Genomic DNA, 24,020 nt, shown 5'->3' on the forward strand with positions numbered 1-24,020 from the left:
CCCGCTCCACCAATTCTGTACGCCCCGGGGGCCCGTATCTCTTCTCCTTCCTCCTCAAGCAGCCACGAGGGATCATACCATTTCGGATGTGTCAGAAACGGGGTCCCAACCTCAGGCCTGGGACATCCCAGGATTGGTGTTGGCGGATGGGAAGAAGGAAGAGAAAAGACATAGAAAAGTTCAGTTCAAGAGAGTAGGGCAAGGGGAGGCTGACTTCGATAAAACATGCAGACCAGTAGAAAGCCTCTGACCTGCTCCAGGCCGTTCACCTCCGGGGTCTCTGCTGTAACTTGCGTTTGTTCCTTTCTTCAAGCTGCACACTGATTCTGCAGCAACAGACCTGCTATTTTCCAGTTGGTGTCATTTTCTCCCCTGGGGTGGAGGGGTGGGCAGGGGAGGGAAGGGTATGGAAGAGAGAGACTTCAAGGAGAAGCGTGTGTCGTCTCAAAAGCGCCTCTAGGCAAGAGAGCGTGGTCCTGTGCCGGGGAATGGGGGAGAGGGTGGCCTGATCTAAGGCATCCCTTGCCCTGGGCCCGTGCCCTGGGCTGGCTTCAGCTCCGGGGGCACTTCTTGGGCTTAGATGATGAGTCAGGGCTCTGCTAGGTGCTGAGGTATATAACACGTGACCCCTGCCAGGAGGTGCTCCAGAAAGAGTTGGAAGGATGTTGTTCTATACGAGATTTCCTTGTCTGCGTTGGCAGGATCGTTTGTGTTCCTTCCAGGAAAGCAGCCTGGGGGTCGGTCACCATTGGGGAAAATTCTGCATCGTCTCTTGGCTCTCCTGCTCCTTCTAAGGGGTGCTGGGACTCGGTCACGTGTTCCGTCGAAGCGGGTATGTGCTGTGCATGCGTGTGTGAGCGCGTGTGCGAGTGTATGGGGGAGGTGGGGGGTGGAGAGCCCTGGGTTTTTTTTTTTTCAATTTACATTTTTCGAATAGTTTTCTCCTCTGCTCTCCCGAGAGACAGCGTGCGGAATGGAATCAGCGTTTGACCTTTGCGAGACGTTGGTGGAGTGGGCCAGGCGGACGGGGGGGGGGGGGGGGGACGTTTGGTGACAAGCTGGTGGCAGCTCAAAGCAGGAGTTCGAGTTGCATCTCTTTCCTTTTCAGTTCATAAACTGGAGAGAGTGAGGGTGGTGGGCAGCAAACAAGAGGGGGCTTCTTGTGCCCGGGCCTCTGGATTAGGATCACGTGGGCCACTCAGCTGGGCAGCCGGGAGCCCCACTCTGGAGACCTCTCAGCAGAGAATGTTCTGCTGGGGGGTCCGGGTCAGCAGTTTTCAGGAGAAGCCCCCCGGGGACCCAGACCAGGCGGCCAGGCGGGGGCTGGTCTCCGAACCGGAAGGCAGTGGCCCCCAGAAGGGGGAGGGAGCAAAAAGCACTGGCAGGAATGTGGCCGTCTGGCCTGTGCCGCGTCCCGTCCCTCTGTGTATAGTCCCTGTACAGGGACAGCCACTCTTTTAATTCCCAGAGCCACCCTATAAGATAGGGACTGTGATTGCCCCATTTGACAGATGTGGGAACTGGGGCACAGGGAGGTTATGGAGTGGCTGGGACCCAGACCCAGACCGCCTCGCCACTGTGAGGCTACGTTCCTAGCCACGTAGACCACGCTGCCTGTCGGTCAAGGTGCCCAGGAAGTATCTGTCAGAACCAAAAGGCAGACGGGCAGGTCCTGTGTTAGGGTCGAGTTTTCCTGTGGGGGAAGAAGTTCTGTTCACAGGCATGGCAGTAACTCATTAGGGACTTGAGGTTGCCCTCCCCCCCAAATACCCCACATTTTTCTGTCTTGATTATATGTTTGGTGCATAGACCACACTGCTCAAACTCCCCAAGCGAAATTAAGGGTGTTTTTCTAATCCGTTTTGTTCAGTTTTAGTCGTGGAGGTTGTAGCCTGATGGGAGGAAGGACATGGTTGTGGGGGCCCCGGTTGGTGCCCCACTGTCAAGTGCAGGAATCCATTACCGCCAAGGCCTCTGGAGACAGGCTGGACCACTCTGGGATTGTGGGTACCCCCAGCCCTTCAAACAGCGAGGCTTTGGGGGGAGGCTGGGAGGACAGGAGTGCATGCAGCAGCCCCGAGAGGCAAGGTTGCACCCAGGAGTCCGCACGGGTAGGGAGGGAGGGGGCTGGGGAAGGTCTGAGGGAGGCAGGAGCTGGGCCCAGGCCTCACGCACTGAGGCTCCCTGAGTGAACTGGTCGAGGAGCTCATCCTTGGGCCGAGGGGCTAATCCTCGGGCCTTGGGCTGACTGCCCTTGCGAAGCACAATAAAACCTACCACTGTCATCTTCCCAGGGGATTAGGATGAGACACATAACAGAAGTGAGAGCACTTGGAAGAAGTTAAAAGTGCTATATTCAGCCTAGCAGTATCAGGCCAAAGCACATAGCCTTCTTCGTGTGAAGACGCCATTTTGTTCCGGGCTAGGCAGAAGGCCTCCGTCTGGCCTCGCTAGCCGCTGTCCGTTCTGTGCTTGCTTTGGAGTTATGTTTGTCAGGACTGGGGGGAGGGGGGGTGTCCCCGTGGCACGTCAAAGAATGGAATCCTGGGAAGACGTATTGCAGGGGGAGCCAGGCAATGCAGTGACCGGGGCCCACGGCTTTGAGGTGTGGGCCCTGGGGCAGGCCCTTCGTCACCTGGAAAGCGGGCATCCTCCCACCCTCTGGGGTTGCTGGGAGGTTGCACGGGACGTGTGCCCGGCGTGCAGAGCTCCCCCTGTCCTTGGGGTGCTGAGCACGGCGCCTGGCCTTCGAGCTGCAGGTTGTTGAGGTCCCAGTAGGGCCTCCTGTGAACCAGCCCCCTGTGGCGTAGGCCTGCTCTTTCTCAGCCCGAGGTAATTTTTCAATTAACTCGATTGGCTGGAGACCCCGGCGCCCTTGGAGTGTGGGAAACCATCCCAGGCCGGAAGGGCCCTCCCCTCTGCCCCTAAGCTTGTGCTTGCTGGGGGAGGGGGGGGACTTGGCTTCCAGAGGGAGGATCCGATTTCACATTAGGACACCAGGATGTGATCCCAGTGCCCCTCTGAAAAATCCCAGATGGCGCCTTCTGGAAGCCCCAGCGGGCTCCACACTGGCGGCCAGCCGGCCCGCCCTCCTCGACCCCGGGCTCCCGGGGCTCCAGCGTGAGAGCCTCAAACAGTGCTCGTTACTGACTTTATCGCTAAACGGTTTAGAAAGGCCGCCCTCCCAGTTTTCATAAGTGAAACATTCAAAGTATGCGAAGCATATTTTATTTCTTCCTGGAGCAGCTGCTCGGTTGGGCTGGAGGATAATCAGGAGTGAGTTACACGGTGCTGCCCTGCTGTGCTCCAAGCTTCCGTGGCCTCCAGCACCTCCCACCAAGGGATGGCCCGCGAGGGCCCGGGCGGCCGGGGCCCAAGCTGGCTTCTTCCTTTAACCCCCACCCCACGGGGCCAGCCGTCCTCTGTGATGGCATCAGAGCGGCCTGCCAGCGTTGCCGAGGGCTTGCGGGGTGCCGGGCACCTTCCTGCGACGTTTGATCCATTACTCCTAGAACGTCACGGCAGCCCTAGGCGATGGACACTGTCATTATCTCCGTTCCCCACATGAGGACAGAGAAGTGACCTGCAGGTCAAACAGCTTCTGAAAGGGCAGAGCCAGGATTTGATCGAGCACCTCCTACCCTTCGTGGCCAACATTTTGTGGGCGAGGACGTGGAGGGACGCAGAGGTCGTGCCATAGCAGGAAACGCCCATCTTCGTTCGCCTTCTGGGGCCACCTTTAGATAGGGAGTCCTCTAGGCTTGCCGTCTTCGGGTCACAGTCTGGAGTTGGTTTAAATTTTTTTTTTTAATTTTTAAAAAAGGTTTATTTTTGAGAGAGAGAAAGAGACAGAACGCGAGCAAGGGAGGGGCAGAGAGAGGGAGGGAGGGAGGGAGGGAGGGAGGGAGGGAGGGAGGGAGACACAGAATCCGAAGCAGGTTCCAGCCTCCGAACTGTCAGCACAGAGCCCGACACAGGGGGCTCTCGAACCCAAGAACCGTGAGATCATGACCTGAGCCGAAGTCCGGCACTTAACCGAGTGAGCCACCCAGGTTATCCTGGACTTGGTTTAAATTCTTCTGAATGCCCGGATCTGTTTGTGGTAGGGATCTGAAGATGCCGGGATTTCTGGCCTTCTATGCTCTTGTGGTGGCGACATTTAGGAGAGCCGTCGGCCGGGCCTGGTCGCCCACTTCTCGTCTCTGCATAATTGTTTACATCTGCGGGGGCCTCCGGCGTGCCTTACACATTTCGATGCATTTAACCCCTGAGTCGATGTCTGAGACTGGCTGAGCGCAGTGTTCCAGCCAAAACATGTTTCCAGGTCATGGCAGCCAGTGGCCTAGCAGTCAAGGTCGTGGATTCCAGACACCTTCTTCTGGGCCTCAGTTTGCGTATGAAATGGGGCTAGAAATGTTTTTTCTTCCCCCAGTCTTTGGCCGGGGGAACCAGGTCTGCTCTCTGACCAGTGTCAGCTTCTATCCACCCTGTGCATAATGGTAATGGGCGGAGAAGGAAGCTGGGAGGCAGGTGTTTGGCTGCTGACTCAGACTCCGGTGGGAAAGAAAGCAAGAGCTGGGCTGTCCCCCGGAGGGGCAAGGCCTCCTCAGTCAAGCTGGTTCCTCCCAGTTTGCAATGAGCTTTGTGCTCGCTGCTTGGATGGGCTGTGTCGTGCGTTGGTGGGTGTAACCCATATCACACCCTCTCCTCTATTTTTGCCTTTCACGTTTTGGTAATTTTTTTTTAAATGTTTATTTATTTTTGAGAGAGAGAAAGAGAGCATGAGCAGGGGAGGGGCGGAGAGAGAGAGGGAGACACAGAATCGGAAGCAGGCTCCGGGCTCCGAGCCATCAGCACAGAGCCTGATGTGGGGCTCGAACCCACGAACTATGAGATCATGACCTGAACCGAAGTCGGATGCTCAACCCACTGAGCCACCCAGGTGCCTCTGGTAATTTTTTTTTTTCCCTGGGGGGTGGTGAAGAGGGAGGAGGGGTGTGAGGGGAGAGTCACACGGGGTGGGGGGAGAGGGAAACAGGCCATGCCACCCGGTGGTCACTGTCCTCTCCTGGATACACGCCTTTAGGAGCCGGGCCTTGGGGAGGAATGAAGCTCGCTTCAAGAGCCAAGGATGGGGGACCTAGACATTTTTCACCAAAGTTCAAAGAAAGGCACAATTCCTTCTCTGTGCTTGTTTGTCAGGCTCTTTGATCTGGCATTTAGCTCAAGAAATACGCACAGCATGGTATTTAGGGCTGGGAGCCTAGTCCAGCAGTCAAGGCCACGAGCTTTGCAGTCAGACAGACTTCGGAGTTGGGATCCAGCTGTGTGACCTGAGTCAGCTCTATGACCTTGAACGAGCCAGCTCACCTGTCCCGGCCTCTGGCTCTGCCTGTGCCAAAGGGGGGAGCACGCCAGCACCGCTCCCACAGGCTTGGTGGGAGAATTTGGTGGGCTGAGGCCCAGTGGCAGGCACATAGTCAGCATGCGAGCGGGAGCTGGAACCTGCAGGCGAAGGAAGGAGACCCAGCGGCTGTGGGGTTGGTGCTCACCGGGGGGGGGGGGGGGCCTCCCCCCTCCCCCCCCAGGTGAGAAAAAAGGAAAAGGGCCGATTGGGGCAGGAAGGTCTGGAAACGGCCTTGAGGCAGAACTTGAAAAACGTGTGCCTTCCAGGGTTCAAGCCAGAGGGACTGTTGCCTGCAAAGGTAAACTAGGCTTGAAGTACCCATGGGGGTAGGTGCTCACTGGTTTTGTGCGGGTGAATTGCCCATCCGGGTCCTGAAAGAGAGTGATAGCTTGGAGCGCTTAGCATATAGCGGGTGGCCTTTAAGTTTGTGGGGGACGCTGAGTGCCCAGAAAGCGATCTCTGACAAAAGCAGTTTATCAGAATTCTTTTTCCAGTTACAAGAGCTAGAAAGCACAAGTGGAACCGGCTTAAGAATGTGTTTGCTCACGTCCAGGGCGTGTATCCCGGCTTTGCGTGTGGTGTGATCTAGGACACGGATATTATCTGAACCCAGTCTGTGTCTTGTTGGCGCTCCCCTCTCGGTGGCCGCGCGGCTGCCACCATCGCCGGGCCCCATCCTGATGCCGGCCAAAGCAGAGGGACGCGAGGTGCAGACACCGGCTTTGATCGGAGTGGCTTGGGTCACGTGCCCCCATCCTGAGCCAATCACAGTGGCCGGAGTAATTCGGTGCTCTGATTGGCCAGACTGGGTCACATTGGCACCCCTGAACCACAGGCTGGCTCTGCAAAGGGAAATCGAAGAGCGGTGTCAAGAAGATGGGGGGGGGGGGGGATGGTCAGTTATGTTATATTAGCGGGACGGAAATGCCTGCGGCCCAATCCAGGAGGGGAGAATGAGCTTGGAAACGGCGGCATGAGCCCGTGTTCCAGAAGAAGTGGTAGCTTTGTGGCTCAGCGTGGCAAGCGTGCTCAGATTCTTCCTTGTACCCAGAGGGTATCCCCGGGCGGCCGCCGTCAGCCCACCCGAGGCAGTGGACTGACTGGGGGCCCCAGCTCAGCTGCTTCTGATCTCCAGCGGAAAATGCGTTCAGCGAGGACTGGAGCAGGCGGTGTGCGAGCGCAGAGGAGAGGCTGGCTCGCTCTTCTCCCACCCCTCCTGCCCCGCAGGCAGATACCTGCCCGGCAAGCAGAGAGCAGCAGGCTCCTAAAAGCCACCAAGGAGACCCGGGCACCGGGCTTTGGGACTGCGCAGTCGTGGCTGCCACGGCCCCTCAGGGACTTGGCCACCCAGGTGACAGGAGAATGCCTGCCTTTCCCACTCCCGGCCAGATGGCGCCTTCGGAGGCTCACATCCCTCCTGGAGCTAGAATAACTTGCTGAGTGATCTTTGCGGATCCCGGAGGACCCCAGGCTTCCTACCGGCTGTCAGTGCTATGGCAGCATTAAGCCATGGGCCGAGAAAGGCCACCGAGGATGTCCTTTCTGGGCTTGTGTTGCAACGGACACAGGAGGCGAGGACCTCACGCGGGGTAGGACAGGGATCAGGCCAAGCGGCCCGCAGGGAACACATTCCGTGGCCCCTCACATCCTCGGGCTTAGCTCTGCCTGAGAAGTAGGCAACCTGTGTGCTGGAGATGTGTGATTCCTCCACACCCCCAGGGTGTCTCTGCTTTTGAGCCTGTGACTGTCGATCTTCCAGGGCAGGGACCTGGTCTCCCTCACCGATGCCCGGCACGCACCATTGCTGAGTCGGTGCTTGGGGAAGGGGGGACAAGAGGCTGCAGACCCCTGTCCCTGGAGAGAATTGAATCTCCGGGGTGGGAACGACAGGCCCGTGGGCAACAAGACCACGCAGGGGGGGGTTAGCCTGGCAGTCAGGGGCCCGAGCAGAGTCTGGCTAAACGGCGTGTTTATGGACTGGCAGGTGCACTGAGCAGCCTCTACAGGAAGGATTAAACCACCTGAAGGATAAAAACAATCACTGTGAAATATGAGAAAAAGACAAAAGCAGTATCACCTGGGTGCCCACGTCCTCCCCCCCCCCCCCATAGTAAGGATTACCAGGTGGCTCTCTCAGGCCTGGGAGCGGCCTGGGGCATGATACTGTTGGGAAGTGAGTGGCCGGGCGATATCTGAGAATCTCCTCGTATTTGGCGAGTGCCGTACCCCCAAGGCTTCAGGTGTCGGGATCACATGACAAAGGCCCAGAGAACACGGAAATCTCCAGCAGACCATAGTCGCAGCTCTCCCCTGCCTTCCGCTTGGTCTGTTTCTGGCCTAGTGGGTCTGTCTCCACGAGCAGGGGCGACCGAGGGAGGGACAGGAGAGTCTGTATGATGAACGGGGACAGAAGTGGTCCAGGAGGACTGTTTACAGCTCCTAACGCAGGGACCAGGCAAGAGGGGAGCCTGGGCTGGCCCTGAAGGGGCCAACCAGGCCAACCAACCAACGCTAAGGCTTGCTTTACCAGCCCTGGAGGTCCCCGGTGGCCCTCGGAGGCATGTCCCTGAGGCTGGAGGGACATGAGTCTTCCCAGGCTACTGCTCTCCCAAGACCGCTCTCTCTGAAGGCAGATCGTTCCGTCCAAGACCAACCTGGCTGCATTTCCCTGCGGCACCCCGGTCACTTACAGAGCTTCGGGGCCGCGTCTGGCACCAGGGGCCACTTTGCTGCTGCTGTCAGTGCCACCCCTGCCGCCCCGGGGCTGTCCAAATCCAGGGCTCCCAGCCCTGGGTTGGGTCAGTCAGCTTAACCAGGAGGCAGAGGTTCTGTGACCTTGGGCCTTTCAGATGGGGAAAGGTTGCAAACAGTGGTGACCGTGCAAGAGGGTTTGAGGGTCGGGGCACAACAGCAGGCCCTGCGAGGAAGCACAAGGTTTGTGCCTTCCCTGGGGGGCAGCTTGCAGTCTAGCAGGTGTGCCCCCGGGAGACGGGCAGGCAGAGGTTCTGTAGCCAGACCCCCTGGGTTTACCTGCATGTTCCCTGTGCCTGTTTCTGTGAAATGGGTATATCCCCAGGGTCATTGTGTGGATTGAGAATGAGAACCCTTCTGGAGGGCGTGAGCAGCTCAGAGAGGTTATCACCACGATGAGATGATGCTCCTGAGTGCATTCAAGAACGGGGACTTCAAGGACAGCCCCGGGCGGCTCCCAGGCCTGAGAGGGTCGCCAGGTAACCCTTACTGCAGGTGGGGAGGGGGTGGGCGCCTCGGGCACCCAGGTGATACAGCCTCCATCTTTTTCTCATATTTCACAGCACGTTGAACACACCTCTTCCTTGCAGGGTACTTCCCCCTGCCCCACCTCCGGCCCCGCCCCCGCCCCGTCTCTCAGTGATTTGCCCGTAAGGATCCTTATACCTCAGTCTTCATGTTTTCGCCTTCTGAGGACAATCCTGTTGCTAGTTTATAGGACAAGCCCAACCATAACAGCAAGAGCAGAAAGAGGGGCGCCTGGGGGGCTCAGTCGGTTAAGCGTCCGACTTCGGCTCAGGTCACGATCTCGCAGTTTGTGAGTTCGAGGCCCGCGCCGGGCTCTGTGCTGACAACCTGAAACCTGCTTCAGATTCTGTGTGTGTGTGTGTGTGTGTGTGTGTGTGTGTGTGTGTGTGTGTGTGTCTGCCCCTCTCCCCACTCTCTGTCTCAAATGAATAAACACTTTTAAAAATTTTAGAAAATAGGGTGCCTGGGTGGCTGTCGGTTAAGCGGCCGACTTCGGCTCAGGTCACGATCTCATGGTTCGTGGGTTCAAGCCCCACATCGGGCTCTGTGCTGACAGCTTGGAGCCCGGAGCCCGCCTCGGATTCTGTGTCTCCCCCTCTCTCTCTGCCCTTCCCCCACTCACGCTCTGTCTCAAAGATAAATAAACATTAAAAAAAATAAACACAGAGTAGAAGGGCTTAAGCACTTACAGGCACCGCTGGGCAAGTCCGTGGCAAGTGGCTTCAGAACCACTGACCTGGGCTTGACCCCAAGCACCCCCAGTGTCTCTGATGCTCCAGCGCGGTCACCACCGCCCTGCACGGGGCGCCCTGAGTGAGGCACCGGCGAGGCGAAGCCTGGCACCCGGCCCACCAGCCGGCGCTCAGACTGGCCGCTCGGTCGGCCGTTGTCTGTGTGAGCAAGGGGGCCTGGGCCGGAGGGGACCCGCGGTGTGCTGCCATACGTCGTGTGTCACCTGGAAGGGACCTCCGCCTGGCCAGGGGCAGCGTGGGGCCGTTCCCTAGGCATTTGGCTTCTCCCGTAGGGCGCGTGTAGCTCAAGTGCACCCCCCAGCGTCTCCTGGGATGCAGGCCTCACGTCAGGGAATAGAGGTCCGCCGCAGAACCTTCTGGATTGGCGGGGGTTGGACGTCAGCCCCCCTCCGCCGAGGCCTGCTGGAGGGCACGGGACCGGCGGGCTCTGTACCCAGATTTGGGGAGAGGGGGGAGGGAACATGAAACTGAGCATTTGGCGGAAAGTCTAAACTACGTTACTGCCGTATTTGGATTTTCTTTTGCCCGGGGTAGGATCTACGTACGGCGTGTGACACCTGTTAAGTTACACAGTTGTTAAGTGGACCGTTGGAGGTCGGCGGGTTTGGACAGGCACGCGCTTGGCTGCTTGTCAGGGTGTCCACCCAGGGGCCGCCAGGGAGGGCCGCTTCCAGGCTGCGCTCATTTGCGCAGCCTGGCCTCCGCCCAGAGCCCCTGCCCTCTCCTGCCTCCCCCGGCCCCCAGACCCGGGACCCGGCCTTCTCTGCCTCGTAATCCACCCTCTCGGGATGGGAGACTCACGGGTCAGGGCTCTGCAGTTGCTCAGGCCAAGGCCTTCCTTCGGGATATCAGGGAAGTTTGCCCTCTTCTAGAAGAATGATCGCGATGAGCTACACGTGACCCCTGTTAGAACCTTCCAGAATGTTTCCCCTTAGATGATTGCTTTGTTTAATGTTTACCACAGGCCTGGGAGACGGGTCTTGGCTCCATTTTCAGATAGGCTCGGAAGTCGCTTATTCAGAGGTCAATCAGCTTGGCAGTGGGGAAGCCGGGACTGAGCCCAGGCTGGCTGGCCCCAGACCTGCCCCTCCCACCTCTGCCTCGACGCTGCACCCAGCGCCTTTCTGCCGAGAGCCCAGCACTGGACCGGGTGCTGGATGTCGGGTGCGAGCAGAGCGGAGCCCCTGCCTTTGTGGAAACGGCCAGGCGAGTTCCCTGTGCGCGTCTTTCTCCAGGAGCTGTATGGGGACCCAGGGCCAGGAGCACTGTGTGCGGAGCGGCTGGGTCACTGTAGCCCAGTGCACTGTGGGAAATGGAAACAAGCTCATAGCCTGCTGGGGGGCGCAGCTGCCTCCACTGTCATCCACCAAGGAGAGTCTGCTTGGGCCCTGGGCTCCCTCTCGGTCACCCACAGATTTTGCCACCGTGCCCTGCAAGATAATACAGTGCGGAAGCTAAAACCGTGCGGGCCGGAGCTAAACTGCCCACTTTGGCTCTGCTCTTTGCTCTGTGTGACCCTGGCCAGATCACCTGACTCCTGGGCCTCAACTTCCCCATCTGTAAAATGGGGTGATGACGATAGGACCTACGTCGCCGGGTACCGTGAGGAATAAACGAGTTAGGGCACGTTAAGTACTCACCACAGAGCCTGGAGCGCGTCGTGGGTGCACGAGGAGTGTTAGGAAAGGAACCGTTGTTGTTGGGTTGCGCGGTAATTATAATATTGCTATTTAGACCTTTGACTTGGGAAGGCTGGGCTTGTAAACGTGCAGCTCACCCGGAGAACTTACTGGTGCTTGGTCCCCCACGGCCCCGTTCAGGCGGTTCTTGGGTGTGCCCTCCAGTCACAGAAAGCAACCCGCTTTCTTCTCTCCTTCCTCTCCTGCCCCTGCCCCTCTGAGCTCACAAAAGCTAAGCCTGGAAGAGGCTTCTCGCAACTGGGGGCTCGTCCCCAGGGCCAGGAGCCGCCACCTCCCTCCTGCACTGTGTGGATTCCGCCACAGCCCGCCCACCCCGCCCGCACTCCCTGCGCGCCACACCTGAGCTGCCCACACGCACAGCTGAGGGGCCCTTAGCAGCGGCCTGAACTCAGACTCAGCCTCTAGCCTGGGCTAGGGTGGTTTGGCTCTGGTGGTAAGTCAGCTGGGAAATCAGAGGCTCTCCCGCCCCAGGCAGCCCTGCCTCGCTGATGCTGTTCCAGGTCCTGACGCGGGGGCAGGGCTGAGCTGTGCTGTCCAGGCCCCATCGTCTCTTCTCCTCCCTTGGTGTGTTCTTGGCCCTCTGCCCACTGCCTCCTTGTTACAAGCTAGCTGCTGCAGCTCCAGCTACGAATCCACTTTCCAGACAAGAAGGTAGAGAAGGGGCACGGCGCTTTTTTCTTTTTTTTAAGTTAATTTAGTTTTGAGAGAGAGAAAGAGAGAGAGCAAGCAAGCAGGGAGGGGCAGAGAGAAAGGGAGAGAGAGGGAATCCCAAGCAGGCTCTATACTGTCAGCGTGGAGACCAGCGCGGGGCTCGAACTCGTGAACCGTGAGATCGTGACCTGCGCCGAAATCAAGAGTCTCACGCTTAACCGACTGAGCCACGGGCACCCCAGAGTCCCTTCTTTCTTAAAGGACAGTCCTCCTCAGGGGGTTTCTCTTACATCTTGCTGCCCAGACTGGGTCACCTGGACCGCCCTAGCTGCAGGGGAGGCTGAGAAGTGGCTTTTAAAAAAAAAAAAACAGGGGCGCCTGGGTGGCGCAGTCGGTTACGCGTCCGACTTCAGCCAGGTCATGATCTCGCGGTCCGTGAGTTCGAGCCCCGCGTCGGGCTCTGGGCTGATGGCTCAGAGCCTGGAGCCTGTTTCCGATTCTGTGTCTCCCTCTCTCTCTGCCCCTCCCCCGTTCATGCTCTGTCTCTCTCTGTCCCAAAAATAAATAAACGTTGGAAAAAAAAAAAAAATTAAAAAAAAAAAAAAACCAAACACCAGGCACTCACTTCTCTTGACGACAAGAGGTCTGATGCCAGACAGAGAAGGGCAGGCCTGCTCTGGCTCCCTTTGCCACCTCTGAGTGGGTATGCCCCACCTCCAACCCCGGGGCAGCACCCCTGGTAACGGGCAGCTTCCCCTGGGGCAGGAAAGCCGCTGTCTCCCAGGCAGCACTTACTTCCGGCTCCCTTGGCCCAAGAGCTCTGCTCAGTCCGCGGCATTTCTGGCGTCAGCCCTTTTCACCAAGGTCCTAGGGCACTGGAGTTGGCCGGCATTGGCAGAAGGGTGGACAGTGATCTTTCCTTTTTCTGTTCTTGGGAAAGGGCCGGGATGGTTTCTCCATAAGCGGTGGCTCCTTCCTTAGCTCTCCCGGCCATTGACAAAAGGCTCCTTCTGCCCGTGTGTCTGTGGGGCTGGGCTGCGCTGCACCAGATGCTTAACAAATACCGCACTCTTCTCCCCTTTTCTTTCTCCACCTTGTGCCCTGTAGGTCAGCACTGAGCAGGAGCTCTCTGTGCAGTGAGGAGACTGGCCTCTGCGTGCTCTGTCCAACACCAGGGCCACTAGCAATGCACATGCACTTGAAACCTGGCTAGCGTAACTGAGGAGCTGAGTTATTCGTTTTAATTAATTTACACTTAAGTAGCTGCGTGCGACTGGCGGCTGCCTGGCTGAGGAGCTCAACAGCTGTAGACTAGAGTGGGGACCCCCGTTCCCGCCAGGGGAAGACATGCGTAATCAGTAGCATTCATCTAGATTCGTGAAGCACGGGCACTGAGATTGTGAAGGCCCAGAGAGGGCAGTGACTTGCCCGGGGTCACACAGCATTAGACAGCAGCTCCCCTGAGGCAGACAACCCAGATCTTCCAACTCCAGCTTCGTCGCTGTTTCTGAGGAATGTGGTCAGTCCCTCGGCACAGAAGGGAAGAGGAGTTGTGGGATGGTGGCACGCAAGGTTCCCACCGCGCCGAGCACGTGTAAGCGCGTTACGCACAAGTCTCCTTTATTCCCACCACCCCTGCTTTACAGGTGAGGCATCGGAGGGCCAGAGAGGGGAAGTGCCTGCCCGTGGCCCCAGAGCGCCCCCCACCCCCCATGGGCTGCCGTCTTGTGCGTCTCCCTGTGATTACAGTCCCGGGGTTGCCCCGAGTCTCTGCCTCTGGGAGGATCCAGGGTGTGCGCGATCTGGGTTTACACCCCCAGCCAGGGCAGGTGCAGTTGGTAAGCTCGGACAGGCCTCTCTCCTTCCACAAAGTTGTTTTTCCAGCCTGGTCTCCTAAGACTTGGCTCCCGAGGGTGCCCCGCCCTCCTGCTGCTTCAGGGCCTGACCCAAGGGGTGTGGTGGTCAGGTGGCACCTGTTAGAAAGGGGAGCGCAGGAAAATTCCGCCTCCGTCACCGTTGGCCAAGGAGAAGGGCACCCAGCCACATCTCGCTCTCTGCTGTCACCTAAGCGCAGGGTGCAGAGAAGGCTGTGCCTGGCCCTTCTTAGCCTCTCCCCCCTCCCTCCTCTGAGGTGCTCTGGCAAAGCCCTTTCTCGTGATCGCCCCGTATCGTTGTGCCAGAATCCCCGTGGATGGGAGTAAGGTTGCTGGGTGAAACACAGCACGCCCGGCGAAATTTGAATTTCAGAAAAGCCATGAATACATTTTAGCATAAATATGTCCCGTGTAATATTCAGGACAGGCTTATCCTAAAAAATATTTGCTTATCTGGCATTCAAATAGAAGTGTGCATCTGGGCGGGGGGAGGGAGGGTGGGGAGGGAGGGAGCACTGTTCTGTTTTGCTTTGTTTTGTTTTGTTGTTCTAACTCTGGCAACCCCAAACAGATAGCATGTTGTAGCTTATGTGAGTCCCGAGACCCAGAGAGGTGATGGGGCTTGCCCAAGGTCACAGCAAGGTCCTGGTCGGGACTGGGTCTGAAGCCAGGCCTCTTACGGTTCTCCGGATCTGTGTAGATACAGTAGGCGACCTTAGCGGCCACTTCAGGGCCGTCTAACGAGGCCCAGGAGTCACATCCCCAAGCAGACAGACAAAAGCAAACTTCTCTGCCACCTGTATGGTAATGTGAGCACAGATGAGAACTCAGAGCACTCACTCGTACCTTATTCGGTGACCGCTGAGTGGGGACAGACCCTGGCAGGCTGGGGGTTGGGGAAGAAAGAGAGTGTATCAGTCTGTTCTGGCTCCTGACAAAAATACGATAGACGGAGTGGCTTGTAAACGACAGACGTGTTCCTCACTGTCCTGGAGGCCGGAAACCCCAGATCCAGGCACTCACTGGCAGATTCAGCCTCTGGTGAGGACCCTCTTCCTGGTTTCTGGACAGCTCTCTATTTGCTGTGTCTCCATGCAGTAGAAGGGACAAGGAAGCTCCCTGGGGTCTCTTTTTTAAGGGCACTAGTCCCATTCATGAGGGCTCTATCCTCATGACCTAATTGCTTCCCAAGACCCTACCTGTAAATACCATCACCCGTTAGGGTTCAACATGTGAATTTGGGGGGGACGCAAACATTTAGTCTATGGCAGGGAGCAAGGATGAAAAGTCCAGCGTCTTGAGAACTGCTAGAGATGGGTCACAGAGGAGGGGTCAGGGTTAAGACCTTTTATAATCTGACCCTGGCATACGTCTCCAGGCCACCTTCTGCTCTTTCTCACCTTATACCCATTTACCCCCCTCCACCCATCCATCCAGGGGCCTCTGCTTTCCAGCCTCCTCGGCTTTGCTCATGCTCTTCCCTCCGCTTGCCAGCCCTTACATCTTCCAAGGCCCATTTCAGTGTCCTTGTACCCCACGCACATGCAGCTCCTCGTGTTACGCCTACCCGTGTGTGCTGCTTCTTCTACTCACCAGAGACTTCTTGAGGCCGAGGGTGTTCCCTTCTCCTCTCTGGACACCCTACACTGGGCCTGCGGTGTGGACCGCCTGCAAATGTTGGGCCAGAGCGAGGGGAGGGGAGCGGGCCCCCACAGCAAACCTCCTGCTTTGCGGTTTTGCTGAGAGTCTTGGACGGTCCCCAGCTTGTATTCGAGCCGGGCGATGGCCAGGTAGCCGGGCGCTCCCTTGCAGACGGCCCTTCTTCGCGGAGTGTGGGTTTGGGGTCCTTCAGCCCGTGCTCCCGGTGGGGTCTGGGAGTGCCAGCCTGAGGACGGGACCTGTCTGTGACATTCACCCAACGGTCCCCAGGGCCCGGAACGGTGTCTGCCACGGGGCAAATGCCCGTAAACTCTCGTGGGCTTGATGGATGGGCCGAGGGAGTCAAGGCGACTGTCAGTGCGTCACCGCACACTGTTCGGGGCACCTCCGACCCCGCAGCAAGTGGGACGGAGCGGTGTGACCAGGCCCGCTGCCGGGGCTCGAACTCCCGAAGCATGAGACCATGACCTGAGCTGAGGTCTGATGCTTCGCCGACTGAGCCACCCAGACTCACCCCTGGATGAGTCTGTATCTTCGGGACTGAAAGGTAGCCTGCGGGAGGTCGGAGAGGGCCGCCAAGGCCGCTGCCTAGCGGCTCTACCGTGGGAGCGCGGCCGGGAGGGTTTTCCGCAGGGAGTGACGTTCTGCGCTGTGCATCTCAAGGGGGCCCTCAGGCTTCTGTGGGGAGACGAGGTGGGCGAAGGAGGAGCTGGGAGGGCCGGGGCATCCCCCCTCGCACACCTGGCCGCCGAACCCAGGAGGCCTCAGGGAGGGTGGTAAGAGGGGGACAAGGGACAGGCCGGAGTCAAAGCCACCTTTTCACAAAGCCTCTGGTGGTGGAGGCACCGCACGTTCTTGAGGCCTTAGCTCTGCTTCCCCTCGCCTGCCCGTGCCTGGCTCTGCCCTCTTCGCCTTGAACCAGGACCCCCGAGGACTGCAGGTCACAGTGTTGCAGAACGCCGGGCGCCGATAGAGGGTGAGACGTCTAGGTTGATGAGGGCCACTGCCTCGCCAGTATTGAGCACTTCCTGTGTGCCCCCAGCACGTCCGGGACCAGGCCCATGCCATGCTGGGGTGGGGGGGAAGGGGGGACGCCTTCTGTGTCACAGTCCGATGAGGGTGAGACCCGTCGGGGGGACATCTGAGGCTCGAGGGGGGAAGGGACTCGCTCACGGCCACATGCCTCTCTGGAGCCAAACCAGAGACCCAGTGACCCCAGAGCTGTGCCACAGCCGTGACCCTCCCAGGCAGGGACGGCACCCCCAGTCCCCGGCAGCGTGAGACCTGCCAAGAGGGCCTCCCTGAGGAGGTGGTGCGGGGGGGGGGGGGGTGGGGGGGAAGGCCTGTGTGGTGGTGAGGAAGCAGCCGCAGCGAGAACAAGGGGAAAAGGGCGCTCTGGGTGGAGGCCGCTGCAGGGGCACAGGCCCTGAAACCGGGGACAGCTTGGCATGTTGCAAAGAGAGGGACCGGGGGGTGGCGGGAGGGCGGGAAGGAGGGGGCGCCATGCGTGAGTTCAGGGCCATGTTGTCAAGGGCCGGCTCCCAAGAAGAATTCAAAATCTCCCCCGGGGCGGCTCGACCCGGGCGGCTGGGTCAGTTGAGCGTCCGACTAACGGCCGGGTCACGATGTGGTGGTTCGTGAGGTCGAGCCCCACGTGGGGGCTCGCTGCTGTCCGCGCAGAGCCCGCTTCAGATCCTCTGTCCCCCTCCCTCCCCGCGCCCCGAAAAGAAAGAAACATCCAAAAACAACGTTTTTTAATCTCTTTTTACAAAACCATGGGGTGAGCACCCCGACCCGAGGCTGGCTCCCTTACAGGGTGCGGCAGGGGCGCGGGCGGCCAGTGAGGCTGCTTGACCCCGCCTTCCGCACCCTCCGCGGCTCGGGGTCTGCTGCTGCTTCAGGCGAGCAGACCTGGGTGCGAGGGTATCCGTCCACCTGCAGGGCTGAGCTGGCCTGCAGGACTCACGGGGCCTCCCAAGGCCCCCGCCCCCCGAGGGGACACCACGTTCTCGCCCTCGTGGATATGGGGTGGGGTTTGGGTGGCGTGGAAACCCCCGCCCCTGGGGTCACCGCCGTCGGCGCCCGCTTGGCCCCGTTCTCCCGCACGTTCGGCCGTGAATGCCGAAGTCCTGTGTCTGCACGGGGCTGGGTTCCTGGAGACCCCATGTTCCGCGACACCCCTCGAGTGTGCCTTTCGGGGACTGTTCCCTGAGCGTCAGACTGGGAGCTCAGGCCCTGGAGTTGGCCATGTCTGGGTTCGAATCCCAGCTCTGCTACCCGCTGACTTTCTGACCTTGGGGAGTTACTTAATCTCTCCGAGCCTCAACTCCCTAATCTGTGAAATGGGGGCGAGGCTGGTAGCCGCCTCAGGAGGGCTTTTTTGGTGGGATTAAATGAGATAGAGCATCTAAAGGTCAACTCGGCAGGCTGCAGGCTCGTGGCTCCTGTCGGCTCTTCGTCCTCATGCTTGTTCCTGCCTTTTGGAGGGAAGTCGATGTCGGCCGTCGGAGTGGATGCTCTCAGTGCAGGGACGGCAGCACCAGAGAGCCCTAGAGAATGTGGCAGGGGGTGAGGGGGGCTCCCACCAGGCCTGCTCTGCAGGTGGACATGGGGCGCAGGGCTGGGGCAGGGCCTCTTGGAACAAAGCCAGTGGCTTTGAGGTTTTCTTCCCAGCACACACGTAGGAAGGGCCTCGAATGCAGAGCAAACAGGAAAAGCCAAAGCACCTTGGAAGCGTCCCCAGAGAAAGTGAGCGAGCACGAGCCAGTGTCCCCTGCCTCTAACCGTGTGCCCTTCTCCCCTAGTGCTCCTGCGGGAAGAAGTGTCCCGGCTCCAGGAGGAAGTCCACCTTCTCCGCCAGATGAAGGAGATGTTGACGAAGGACCTGGAGGAGTCGCAGGGTGGCAAGTCCTCCGAGGTCCTGTCAGCCACCGAGCTCAGGGTCCAGCTGGCCCAGAAGGAGCAGGAGCTAGCCAGAGCCAAAGAAGCCTTGCAGGGTAAGTGACTAGTCGGTGGCAGTTCCCTCCCTTCCCTCGCCTGGGGCTCAGGCTTGGGCCACGGGGGCGCCGAGGAGCCAGGGTCCTGCCTCTGCAGGGGGGAGTGGCGCGGACACGGGGGTCTCCCAGCGCCTAGACCCCCAGCTGAGGCCGCCCTGTCCCCTTTTCAGTAGATGTCTGCCTGTCGCAGTGTTGGAGGCTTATGTCACTCCATCCCTCTGGGTGACCGCCACCTGCTCTCCATAGTGGCCGTCCAGGCCACCTCCCTCTGATGGCTGAACGGCAGGCGGGCGTCTCTGCTAGATCAGGATGTGGACCCAGCAGCTGGGTCTCCTCTTTCCCGCCATTCTCGAGGTCCTTAAGCACCTCCCCTCACGGGACGGTGTAGATGCGCTGAATCCTCTGCTGGAGGAGGCGTCCGTCCACCACGTTCGCTCTCGTTCAACGTGGTGGTCTCTCGGGGGGCTCGGGGCCCTTCTCCCGTGGTCGGCCTGGAGGGGGCTCCCCTCTGAGAAGTGCGGTGTCCAGTGTTCTCTCCGAGGAGACGAGAGAGGAGGTGGGAGAGAGTGTGGTGCTTTCTGGCTGAGCCGGGCCACCTGTAAGCACCACGCGGCCAGCCAGAAGCCGCTTTAGGGAAGGAGGAAACCAGCGGTCCCACGTGTGCAGCCCGCTCTCCCTAGAGCTGGCCTGGGACACTAGGGGCTGGCATACCCATCACTCCTGGGGGCCACCTGCCCGCGCTCTTTGGGGCTTGGGAGGGGGTCTCAACAGGTTATTCGAGCAAGGTTGAAGTCATCCTCTAACAGTGCGTGGAGACCTCGGACCCGTAACCCAGGGCAGAAAATGGCTTTTGGAGCCCCCTTACTGTCTCTGATTCTCCTGGGCAGGGCCGGGGTGGTGGGGGGAAGCAGTAAACTTGGCAACCTGCTTTCCATGTGCCATTTTACTAGAATGATAAATACCCTGAAAACTTCATTTTTGAAGCCAAAGTGGTTTCATTACTTAGGTTGAATTCAGGCTGCTATAGCAAAGACATTCCAAAACGGAGTGGCTTAAAGAATTTGTCTCTGTCTTCCATAACCATCAAGTGGAGCATTTTAGGCTGCGGGTATCTCTGCCCCCCCCTCGGCCTGGGGGAGATCCAGGGAAAGAGCCAAAATCGAGGGGCAGACGTTCCCTTTGGCAAGAGCTTGGTGATAACGGCCATGCCCGCCTTCAGGGAGAGCTGGGGAACGTAGGGTCTACCTGGGCGTCCCTGGCCCACCCACTGGGCTAACTGGGAGGGAAGCAGGGGCGGGAAGGTGGGTTTTGCAGGCCAGTCAGTCGGCTCTGTCGTAGTGGGTTTCCCTGCCCGGAGCTGGGCTATGAGCAGCAGAACATTGGCACACTGGCCAAGCAGGCTGTCTGTCCAGCGTCCCACTGATGTCCCGCAGGAAGTCTGGAGAATCATCTTTGAGGGTGCACAGCCCCCTGTGAATTCTTTCAGCAATACATGTTACTCATAAAGACAGGTGAACCATTTCCTGCTGGGTAATGCTTCCGGCGGGGCCACTCAGTGTTCCGGTGGTGTCTTCAGGCCAGAGAGGGGCCGGTGGGATGTGCTGTGGTCCAGCCGATGCTGGGCGATTGGGAAGTCATCGTGCCGGGCACGTACGCATTGCTGTCTGTGCAGCCATCCAGGAGTCTGGGCAGATCTGTGCAAGCTTCGAGCTTCCGGGGGTCTCCTGACAGGAAATCTCCCTGAGGAAGTGCCTCGGGGCCTCGGGTGGGCGAGCTGGTGTCCTTTGGTTCTCCCTGAGTGCTGTGACCCTGTGGAGTAGGTTGGGACTACCGTGGACGCAGTCCCCAGCCACCTTTGCCAGTATTTATGTCTAGGGACGGGGAAGCCTGCTTCCACGTCCTTGGACCAGGGAAAGAATTCTCACCCATATTTGCCCTTCTGGACCCCGTCTGGGGATGGGGGGGGTGTTTCTCGGTCCAAAGGAATGGGCAGGGGGCTAAGCAGAAGCTCATTTACCCACAATTCCCCAGCTCATGGGACAGACAGTCTGCCCTCTCCAGACCTCGTTCCTGGTCTGAGGACTGAGGCAATGTCTGTGAGGGTGGAGAGCTGCCTGTTAAGATGTGCGTGCTTGGGACACCTGGTGGCTCAGTTGGTTAGGCGTCCCGACTTCGGCTCAGGTCACGATCCTCCCGATTCACGGGTTCGAGCCCCACGTCGGGCTCTCTGCTGTCAGCGAGGAGCCGCTTCGGATCCTCTGTCTCCCTCTCTCTGCCCCTCCCCTACTTGTCCTCTCTCTCTCTCTCTCTCTCTCTCTCTCTTCTCTCAAAAATAAATAAACATTTATATATTATATAAACATTACAAACGTTATCTTCCCTAACTCTGTGCTGTAAGGCGTCTTATCCATCACCAGAAGTCACGCACAGGCGTGGAGATCTGCCGGAGGGAGTGGCTCCCTTGTCAACAGCAATCTCAACAACAAGGGCTTGTCAGTATTCATGACAGGAAAGCCTTCTTGAGCACCTACTGTGTGCCAGCACTGGATCAGTCCCTCACCCCAACCCTACCAGGGGGTATCAACCCCCTTTCCCAGATGGAGACACCTGAATGAGGTCAGAATGGTTAAGTAACTTGGTCAAGGTTATAGAGCTAATCACAAGCAGAGTCAAGAAACTGTCCCCTGCAGGAGCATCCCTCTTCTTCCCTCTGGGGAATTCAGTCCGGTGGACTGAGAGCAACAGGAGGCCTTCGTAGCTCAGGAAAGGGGACAGCAGACTCTGGAGTCAGATCTGGGCTTGAATCCCAGCTCTAACCTAACTTACTAGCTGCGTGACCTCGGGCCAAATTCCCTAACCTCTCTGAACTATATAGTTCTCTTGCTGAGGGTAACAAAACCAAAGCTGTTTCTCTTATAATTGGGGCCAATAATAGTAGCTACTTCAAAGAAAGAGGACAAGATCACTTGTCATCAGGATTAAATGAGATATAAAGTGCTTGGCCCAGTGCCTAGTACTGTTAGTGCAAATACTTAGTGATTACCGGACGAGAGGGGGCTTGGCACACCTCAGATCTGCCTGAAGATGTTGGTCCCCTGATTCCGTTAGGGGTGGCCCGGACCTTAGACCCCCCTGAGCCCACCGAAGCTCAAGGTCGCGGTGGTTCCCAAAAGCAGTGGGCACCTTCAGCCGGCCCAAGCATCCTGCCGGCATTCTCCAAAGTCATAAATAAGACACTTTCTCCCCAGCCACAGCACGTGGTGAGTAAATTGCAGACAGATGTGGGCAGAAGGAGGCTGGAGCATGAAAAGGGATTATATGCCCATAATGAGGAGAATGAGAATAAATGCGCAAAGCAAGTAAGCAGCAGATGTTGGGTGACGCTTGTTAACAGCCGGCGTCCCTGCAGTGGGAAAACACAAAGCCCCCAAAGACTTCCACCCTGGCAGTTCCCTGCCTACCTGCCCCCGTCTTTGCCTGGGGGTTGGATGAGAACCAGAATTTTTCCAGAAGGTGAGAGGATTGAGGAACTCAGCAAACACCGGAAACACCAGCCCGGGGTTCCAGTGCACAAAGCAAAGCAAAGCAAAGGGCCACGTTCGGGGAGAACAGGGTTTAGAAGATTCCTTGGTTCCTTTGGGGATGAGTCTGGAATGTCAGGTTTAGGAGTTCGGTCTCGCTGTGTGTGTAAAGGCAGAAGTCGAGAATGATCGTTCAACAAAGAATGGCATTATTGTGTGTTTAACATAACCGGGGTCCTCCAGCCCTACAGTGCAGTGAGCTTGCGGCTCATGGGGCCCCTTTGGGGTGTCTGTCAATTTCCCCAGCCTCCCCTCTCAGTTCCATTGATTCCCCCTGAGAATCAAGGCATTACAAGAAACATGACCATGAAAATTTGCTTCTGCCCTTTTTTAATGGTGTGTCGAGTATGTTGAGCATTTTCTCGCAATAAATACTCTTTGAAAGCATAATTTGTAAGACTACGTAATGTTCTAGCAAATGGAGGCCCCATAATTTAGCCACTTCCTGATTATTGGACACTAAGTTGTTTCCACTTTTTTCTCTTTGTTTTTGTCATTATATACCGCTGCACTAAAGATCTGGGTTTGTAAATCAGTTTATTTTCTTAAGACAACATTTCTCAAACTTCCTGGTCTCCAGACCACTTTACACTCTTTACAAAATTGAGACCCGAAGAGGTCTTTTTAAAAAAATTTTTTTTTGTAAATGTGTATTTATTTTTGAGAGAGAGAGGAGAGAGAGAGACAGAGCTCGAGCAGGGGAGGGGCAGAGAGAGAGGGAGACACAGAATCCGAAAGCAGGCTCCAGACTCTGAGCTGTCAGCGCAGAGCCCAACGTGGGGCTCGAACTCACGAACTACGAGATCATGACCTGACCCAAAGTCAACGCTTAACCAACTGAGCCACCCAGGTGCCCCAAAGGAGCTCTTATTTATGTGGTGTAGTTCTGTAGGTGTTTACCATTCTAGAAATAAAGCTGAGAACCGGTTTAAGTCTCCGTAAGTATTTTAAACAACAGCAGTGAAACCATTACGTGTTAACATAAATTTAAAATTTTTAATGAAAAATACTTATATTTTCCCAGACAAAGCTACTTGAGTGAGGAGAGCAGCAGCGTTTTACATTTTTGCAAAAGCTTTTTAACGTCAGACTTTCCAGAAGACTGCCAAATTCTCATACCTGCTCCTTCAGCCAGGCTACGGTGATTTGTTGTTTTGAGTTGAGTATCTGGCGGCAAACAGATAATAGGAAAAGGGAGGAGGGTATTAATTGCCTTATGAGGTGATTGTAGGTATTAGTAAATTTGTTGGCATACTAAAACTCACTAGATGGTAGTATCTGAGAGATTTGCTGCTGTGTGCAATCTCAGACTTTCTCTGGTGAGGGTTTTGTGTTCTGTTGCAGTCAACATAGCCATGGTCTCGTCTGCCCTTTGAAGCGATACTGTACCCACACATGACTTTTTTAGCATCTATATTGATCACTTTTTAAAAATAAAGTTTATCATTTTTGAGGGGAGGAGCATGAGCAGAGTGGGGGCAGAGAGAAAGGGGGACAGAAGATCTGAAGTGGGCTCTGCCCTGGCAGCAGTGAGCCCGACGTGGGGCTCAAACTCATGAACCGTGCGATCATGAGTTGAGTTGACGGACACTCAACCCACTGAGCCGTCCAGGCGCCCCTACCATTGATCACTTGAGCAATGCATCACCTGAATGATCACATCTTCTCAGTGATGACATACTTCATTATCCATCACCAAAAAGTCACATTTGTTAACATCACCACTCATATCAGAAAAGTCTTTAAGTCTTGAGAAGCTGTTGGCATGGTGGCACATCACATCTGCCGAAATTCTCACTTTTGTTCGGGAGCTCAAATTTTATCATCGACAACCAATACGGTCAGTTGTTTCTCAGAAGGAACAGGCTCACTTAGTTCATTTGTGGACTTAGTAGTTTGCCAGGTACCTCGGTTAATACATTAGTCACTTGTCTGTCAAGTACACGTGGTATTCTGTGGCAAAAGTGGCTAGTTTAGCTTGCAACTCAAATGGTCACACAAATGTCTTTCGTCAAGATAGCCTTTGTTCTTTGATATGCAGCAAAAGAGCTTTCAATGTGCCTCCATTTAAAAAAAAATATGTATTTGGGATCAAGTTTTAATAAAATTAATAATTCTTAC

The 24,020-nt window shown here is 57.1% G+C and overlaps 1 protein-coding gene across 1 annotated transcript in view; it reads left to right on the top strand.

Annotated features, from left to right (window-relative positions):
- The window catches only part of LOC115520765 (kazrin), a 113,822-nt gene that overhangs the window by 17,633 nt on the left and 72,169 nt on the right, over nucleotides 1-24,020 (top strand). The window contains 1 exon segment of the mRNA XM_032594196.1: nucleotides 18,127-18,318. Within this exon segment, the coding sequence (XP_032450087.1) occupies nucleotides 18,127-18,318 (192 nt within the window).

The sequence above is a fragment of the Lynx canadensis genome, chromosome C1, assembly GCF_007474595.2.
Source record: "Lynx canadensis isolate LIC74 chromosome C1, mLynCan4.pri.v2, whole genome shotgun sequence".
In the NCBI taxonomy this organism is placed as follows: Eukaryota; Metazoa; Chordata; class Mammalia; order Carnivora; family Felidae; genus Lynx; species Lynx canadensis.